The sequence below is a fragment of the Hippichthys cyanospilos genome, chromosome 20 (genome assembly GCF_059441005.1).
Source record: "Hippichthys cyanospilos isolate Australia breed blue-spotted pipefish chromosome 20, RoL_Hcya_1.0, whole genome shotgun sequence".
NCBI lineage: Eukaryota > Metazoa > Chordata > Actinopteri > Syngnathiformes > Syngnathidae > Hippichthys > Hippichthys cyanospilos.
The window spans coordinates 12,122,255-12,130,551 of NC_142388.1; the positions used below are offsets into that span (position 1 = coordinate 12,122,255).

The 8,297-nt window shown below is 34.8% G+C and overlaps 1 protein-coding gene across 1 annotated transcript in view; it reads right to left on the reverse strand.

Moving 5' to 3' along the window:
* The window catches only part of emilin1a (elastin microfibril interfacer 1a), a 42,719-nt gene extending 39,993 nt beyond the window's left edge, over positions 1-2,726 (reverse strand). Inside the window, exon 1 of the mRNA XM_088403761.1 lies at positions 2,396-2,726. Coding sequence (XP_088259887.1) covers positions 2,396-2,505 — 110 coding nt within the window. The 5' untranslated portion in view covers positions 2,506-2,726. The remainder of the gene's footprint in view (positions 1-2,395) is intronic.
* Between the last annotated feature and the right edge of the window lie 5,571 nt (positions 2,727-8,297).

The window sequence follows — 8,297 nt, forward strand, 5'->3', positions numbered from 1 at the left end:
TGTAAACAAAAATGATGGATTTTTATTCCACTGAGGCAGACTGGTGAGCATCTCACAATCCATCTGATAGGATCCAATTTTGAAGTTCATCTTGGATTTTACTCTGTGTCGTTTGTTTATTATGAATGTGCTTGTGTGGGTTCATTATTGGCACTCAGTCAAATAAAAAAGCCAGTATGTCAAGACAATCTCCATGAGCATCAACAGGATAAGCGGTATAGAGAATGTCTGCATTTGTCAGTTCTGAGAATGAGTGATAATGGTGATTTGAGCCGCCTTTCACCTTAAGTCAACAGGGTTAGACGCCAGCTTGCCCATACCTCTGAACAGGATAAGCAGCATTTACAATGGTTGGAGAGATGGATGGCTAAAATTTTCTGGGAACCTGAGGATTGACGTCGTATTTCTTTGTACCAGACTCATCCTGGTGGGTTTACAACTATAAACTCATTCAATTAAAACAAAAACAACAACAAAAAAAATAGTTCCAGTATTTTTCCAAATCAGATTCAAGCTGTAACAAAATGATGTACATGAAAAAAGAATAAAATCACGGTGCAGCAAAAAAAAAGAATAAATTAGAGGTGCAACAATTAAAGGATAATTACGTTTTAAGTCGATTAACCATTTAGAGGCTTTGTTGAATTTAAAACAGCCCAAATTGTCAAAGTTTTAGGCTCTCAACATGAAATATTTTCAGATTTATGTTGACTTAATCAAAGCAGAGTATGTCTTTGTGTTTTTTTTTCTTTTTTTCCAAACTAAGAAATTTGCAACCATTTGTAATAACTGCATTTTTCTTGAAAAACAATCAAAACCTTTTGTTTGTTTTCTCATGGATGTTACAAGCCAAACCCATAACAGAATCGTAACTAATTTACATGTATGCATTTTCTGCACTATCTAGTATAAACAATTTTTTAGTAACCAGACAGAAATTTGTCTGTTTTATATTCAATTGATTACTTAACAAACATTTTCACAGATTAATCACTTCTTGAAAAAATGTTAATTGCAGACATAATATCATCATGATATTGAATTTAAAATCATTAGCATGATGGCCAACTTGTTAGCACACATGTCTCATGATCACAGCAGTCATAACGTTATTCATACTGGCTTAAAACTGAAATTAATGTAAAGTGACTGTTGTTTTCTAAGATCTGATACTTTGAGAAATCACTCAGCACAATGTCCACCAACGTGGTGCCTGCAGGCTAATATGGACCATGTACTGTAAGTCACGAAAAGATAGCTCACCAATTATGAGTCATTGTGATTTTCTAGGGATGTTGTATAAGTGATTTAAATTGTAAACACAGACCGATATCTGTTTCCAATAATATAAGTATGGTGAATTTGAGTTTGTTTTTTTATTTCAGAGATTTTAGCAAACAAGTTGTCAATCTTTCAGTTGGTTACCACTGCTCTAACATCAATTGAAATTATTCATAAAAATATGATATTAATATTAATGACTTATAAGAATGATGTTACTGTGCCTATTGCCCAATATAATAATAAAAAGGACTTTAAATTTTATGAAGACTACATTATGTTTTTGAATAATTACCCACCAGAACTTCTGTCATAGCCCGTTACATACTGTGTATGTACTGTATGTCTGCAAAGATAAAACATACAGCACAGTAAATGGAAACTGCCGACTCATTTCTCATTTCGCAGGTTTTTATCTGATGTGAGCTATTTGTAATTTCATTACCGGTTAGTTTTCATGAACACAGTCAGCAATAAAAATTGAATATTAATATTTCCCTATTTTGCTCAGTGAATCCCTCTGAGCAAGGAACAGGAAATTAACCAGTTCTACTTAATTGGTCTGAGGATGATCATTTATTTACTACAAATAATACCACGTTGTTCATATATCTACGCCAGGGACGTATAGTGACAGGCACAACTATTAAATGCTCTTCCACAAGATGGCAGAAGGTAGAACTAGCCTGAGTATCCATCCACCTGTTGCCATTCATAAAACAAAAAACAAAACAAAAACTGTGCAGAGGCCGATATTGGGCAAGATTTTTTTTTTGAGTAAATTGAAATAAAATTTTTATTTCAGATACTTAAGCATACATTTAGCAACACTTTTGTTCGGTGGTGTGCTATGAGTTTTATTTAATGTAAAATATGTAGTTTAATTGTCAAACTAGAGGATTTAGTTTAAAAAAAGACACATTTGATGATGAACACATCTAAGATCGGTATATTAGTGCCAATAACAATCCATACGTGCATATTGTCGAATTCATATTATTCTGACAGTGACCATCAAAACTTTCAGATGGTGTTTGTATTTTTGTTTACACTGAGAATGTGGCAATAAAGTGTTTAAAAAAATACTCCAAAGGCTGCGTTAATGCGACCCTACCTGTGTCTGCTAGCCGCCCTCTGTCCACTTAGCACCCCCGGCTCCGCGTATCCGAGACCCCAAGACAGCCGGGCGAAGGCGAGGGCGAGCAGGTAAAAAAAAGTCTCCATCCTTGGGTCCAGTGTAACAGTCTGTCAGTCTTTCTTCGTTGAAAAGTTACTCCAAAAAAGACCCAGAAAAAAAAACTGTCGTTATCGACAGTTGACTAACGATGACGTCACAATATTAGAAGCCTCTCTGAGGGCAGTCAAGTGCATTTTTTTGTAACTTCTTACGGCGGCAATAAGTGGAAACGTGCTAGTGTGGCTACTACTTCACAGGCGCCGGGAAACTAGAGGAAACTTTCATGCGTCATTTTCTCTCTCTCTCTCTCTCTCTCTCTCTCTCTCTCTCTCTCTCTCTCTCTCTCTCTCTCTCTCTCTCTCTCTCTCTCTCTCTCTCTCTCTCTCTCTCTCTCGCTCTCCTGTCACGTGAGCTCTTTTAGTGGCGTTAGCATCATATGCGACTAAAAGTAGCTAAAAAGAACTCGGGGTTATCAGCAGGAACACAAACTTAACACTCACTCACATCAAATATTTGGATATTTCGAAGCCCCCAAGCTCTTTGCATGCACCTTGCCACCTCCAATTTTCAAGTGTACCTCTATTTGCTAATTTTTTTTTAATACTTCATTGATATTGACATTGGATGGGTTTTGTTTTCAGTCCGTGGGGGATTCCCACAGTATGGCTAGTCATAACCACCATGTCTGCTAATGAGCTAAAATATTTATACAGGTGTAAATTTTTACAACAGAAAAAAAAATAGTACATTGGAATTGAGAGGTACATACTGTATAGTGAGCCCGGCCATAAAAGACCATATTATGTATTTTTATTTTTTTCAATAATACCGCTCACAATATGGCATATCAGCTTCTGTTTTTTTTTTTTGTTTGTTTTTTTTTTAACAGAAGGAATACAAGTTGCTTCACAACTGAATTTTTTTGATTTACAAAAACAATGTAGATAGTGTTGTGTTGTGTGTTTACCACCAGAAAGCTAAATCACAGTCAGATTTGTTGCACGTGTACTTTTACTGCTCTGAAAAGCTTATGTGGACTTGAAGTTCTGTCTGGAACTATAGAATTTGTATGCAATAGTATTATGTGTAACTCCTGCCTAAGATGGACTGGATGAGGGACCATAAGTCAGATGAAAGCATTCATTTTTAAATTGCATTAAGCTAATTGTTAATCACTAACTTTAAAGTTTCTGTATGCTGATTAGATTTGTTTTTATACATCGGGCTTATTGTGTTTGAGTTGGCAGGGGTGGAAAAACATAGGTGAAACTCATCCTCGACTTAACACTGATTGGCTGGCATTGTGTTTGGCATAACCTGATATGGTCCTGTTGTGTGGGTGGAAGGGCATTTAAGTTCACTTTACAAAAAAAGAAAAGCACCCCGATGGCCCCTTTGATAAAAGTAGTCATATGCATTCTTTGTAATAAGTGATTTGCTACTGATCAGTAAATGAGGCGTTGAACTGTGTCTTTATATAATATGTCATTTTGAATTATTTGTAGTTTAATCCAAGTTCAAAATATCTTTGAAATATACAGTCAATAAATACATGTCAGTGTAAAAATCAGAGGGAAAGTATGTTTTTCTACATATGTTTTAGTGTAAAATAAATCAATAAATCTCCAGTGGCTGTGAAATTATTCCTTTTTTCTACAAAAAATTCCCACAAGGTATTAATGTGGCTTGTGTGCTCAAAAACAAGAGAAAATTAAGACAATAACTTGGGACTTGTCTCAAATACAGCTGAAGATAGATGGTTACAGATGGTTATAGATGAGAAAATAAATGACATAAGTCCCTTTTTGTTGTCAACACAATGTATCCTAATAAAATAAAAAAAATCAATGAGGGGTTTTTTCAGAAATTAATACATGATTTTAAAATACGACCTATTAGATGAATCAATTACAGATTTTAATTAACTCATCGATTTTCAGAACGCCTTGACAGCACTAATTTTGATTTCAATTATTTCCTGAGGAAAAAAAATGTTTCAGTGGCCAAAACAATGTTGCATTTCGTTCGTACTTGGAATCTTTTAAGTTGGATTGTCTGTTTTTCATTGCTAATTTTAGCACTATATTAATCATGAAATAGTTTCACAGCCAATTGGACCAGATGTCAGTCTAAAAAAAGAAGGGTGACACATACACACACATGCACGCATACACAGACGCATGTAGTAGCACCTCTCCTTATCTTGTGGATAAGAAGGCTGTTTTCTGAGTGTGATTGATGTCTTTGTCCTTGCTGTAGCCGTGAGAGAGTTTGACTCTCCTCCATGATTAATTCCACTTCATTCCACTGTCCACCTCTTTATTGTAATGATCAGAGCCCAACTTTAATACATACCGCTGTTCCCCAAAAACATTCTCAGTTCCCCTCATCAAACGAACCTCATGAGTCCATTGTCAAATAGTTCCTATTTATCCAATGCATTCCAATTTCGCAGATAAATTACGCTATTCTAAACCTTGTCACATTTTGTTCATTTCGCTGAGAACTTTATCTGTGACTCCATGAACTCTTGCATGAATTCCTCATGACTAACTTTCGTGAGAATTTGTGTTGGCGATTGTTTACCCCCTCACTTCTGTTCCCTGCTTTTTCTGAGTACACTCTTGTAACGCATTACAGGCGGTGCATCCCTTCCTTTGCCGTTAAGGAAGAATGACCAGCTCAGCAGTCCTCCCGTCGGCCCGCTAATGAGATCAGCTGCTCTGTCACAGACTCGGTGACTCCCCTCTCAAGAGTGTAGCCAGGCTCACTTAGGAGGATGAGGCCTTTTACACAAACATTGTGTAGGTAGCATGGGTGATATAAAGCAGAAACACTTGCTGAACCAAATCCTGGTTTAGGTTCTACAAATTGAACGTTAACCAAATTCACCCGTGTTTTCTCGGGTTGTCCTTCTATGTTAAAACCTACTGGTAGCGCACATATAAATGCTTTAATATTCAGTACCGCATTTCTCCGAGTACAAGTCAAGGTTTTTTTTCTCATTTTTACCCCCCGTATTAGGGTGGGTGGACTTATAATCAGATCTCAAAACAGATCATTTTTTTCCACATATCTATTTGTTGTCAACAACAGTATTTTTTAAAGATAATCGTGAGTCTGGTTATCGTGAAATGATACTACATGGAGGTGGCACTAATCCGGAGGCTGCCATGTTTATTATAGTTACAGACAACTGTAAATGCAGCACCTGCAGCACCTCCTGCTGTCCGTAAAGAAAAACGGTCTAAATCTCATACATTGTCCCTTTAAAAAGTCTGCAATTTTCTTGTTTTCAACCGAAAATATGTCAAATGAGGTAAGAATTATTTTATTTTTTCCCAATGTTTTTAAGAATGATTTGAGTTGAAAAAACAGTCAGAAATTTTTAATTTAAAGAGACAGAGTGTAAGATTTAGACCATTTTTAATTAAAAAGGAAGAAATTAAATGATTGTACATTTCAAAAACTTGCAAATGAATATGTTCTTAATGACAAACACGTATGTTTTAAACATAATCATAGGTCTAGTTATCATTAAATTATATTACCGAATTTTCCGCACTATAAGGCGCACCGAATTCTAAGGCGCACCCTCAATTAATGACATATTTTAAAACTTTTTCAATCACAATATAGTAATACTCAAAGTAATAACAATAATAACTCAAATAATAACTCTAAACTCTCAATAGCATAATAACTCAATGTCAATGTGACCAACCTTGTTCAACTGTAAACACACAAAAGGAACAGATAAAGCTTTCTTTATCAGTTCATTCCCCATCTACGAATCCCAATTTCAATATTGATTCACATATTAGGCGCACCTGATTATAAGGCGCACCATCAGCTTTTTTAAAAAAAATTAAGGCTTTTAGGTGCGCCTTATAGTGCTGAAAATACAGTACATGGTGGGTGGCGTTTCTCCGGAGGCGGCCATGTTTGTTCTAGCTACGGGCAATAGTAAATGCAGCACCTGCAGCACCTCCTGCTGTCCATAATGAAAAACGGTCGGAATCTTACACACTGTCCCTTTAAGCAAGTTGCAAATTCAATTTAATCAAATATTTCTTGATATAAGGTCAAACTTAAAATAGTATTTTTTTTTATCTTAAATGGAGTTGCATTTACATAGCACTTTTGTAATTTAGTACTCAAAGCAATTTAATTGACTATTCATCTACTGATAATGCAACATCAGAAGCAACTGGGCGTTGAGTGTCTTGCTCAAGGACACTCCAACATGGTGGAAAGTAACTGCTCTACCATTGAGCGATGCCAACAGCAAAAATCTGTTAAAATAAAAAGCTTCTCAATAAAGCTTTCAAAATTTAGCCTAAGCGTTTTTTTTCCCTCATTTTAAGGAAATGTTGTGTAAAATGTATGCAATATTTTCTAATTACTTTAAAATTACACCCATGTAAAATTGTAATTTTAAAACAACCCCAAAGATATTTCTAATGATTTTATTAATTAAAATAAAAACCGCAATGCAGTAGATTCAAGTAACATAATTCAAATTTGTAAATGGTTAAAACAATGCTTATCTGTAAGTCTGTTCTTATAATAAGATTTTGTTTTTGCTATCATTTCCTACATTAAGAAAAATGGCCTTGGCTTAAGATGACGAAAATTGAAAATAATCTTTTTATCTTATTATGAGTAAAATATATGAATGTTTTGACCAAAGAAATCTTAATAAGAAAATGTTAGATTTAATATATTGAAATAAGCATCTGTTCTAAAGATATTTTTGCTACATACGCTATTTTTCCCTTTTAGACAAAAAAAGGATATTTCTTATTAAAGCCTTTTTTTTTTACTTTCTTGAAATTGTCTTTTTGCAGTGAAGGGCTTGGGTTAAAAAAAGAGGCAATACAACTAACTGGTGATTTCAGTGATTTCAGGCAAAACTGTTTGGGCAAATACAGGACGACACAAATATTGTCACAAATACAACCCAAGACCTCAATTTGGGACTTCCAGAGGTACAGTTTGCGTGCTCCAATTAATGTGTGTTAGAAATAACCTGTGTTTGCTGATAGGTGTTGCACTCTACATTTTCCATAACAGGAAAAGGTCAGTTTTGCCATGACGTGCTTCTGTTCCATGATGACAGTGAGATGATGGCCATGCTGCAGTGTGTGATAAGCATGTGAACAAATAAGAGAGCTCTTGTAAAAAGTGAAATGTACAACAAACAAGATTAATGTGAGAGAAATAAGGACAGGAATGTCAAAACTGCTGAGAATGCAGCTTTTCTATGTCTTTATTTTTTAAGTATTACTTTTATATCCCCTTCTGTGGTTGGATAGTTTTTCGTCTTTGGAGCAGTATAGTGGAACTACTAAAAATGCCCCTGACATCATAAAACTCTTAATTAGAATTTTCAAGATGTCATTAAATCTCATGGTAATTCTCAATTCGGTAAAAATAAAATGATTAATTTTATTTGATTTAATTTTAATCTTACTTTAAAAACAGCAGTAAACTTACTTTCATACTTGTCAATGCCAATGTTCAGGCGTTATTTTACGTCACCCTGTAACAGATCCATTTTGTTTGTGTGATTTTCTATGGGAGAAAATTGTTGATCACCTTTTGACATTCTACTGTATATCTTAACATATACACATACGTTATAGTTTGAGAAATCATATCTTAGACATACTACAGGACTGCATAATAGCTCCCCTAACAAAGATAATTCACCAAAACAGACGTTAAGAAAATTGATTGGAGTGGGTGCTCGTAACGTTTAAATGACACAATCACAGATATAAACGTCGAGGCCTGCTAACTCAAACATCATAAATTTGGTTTGAAAAAATTAATA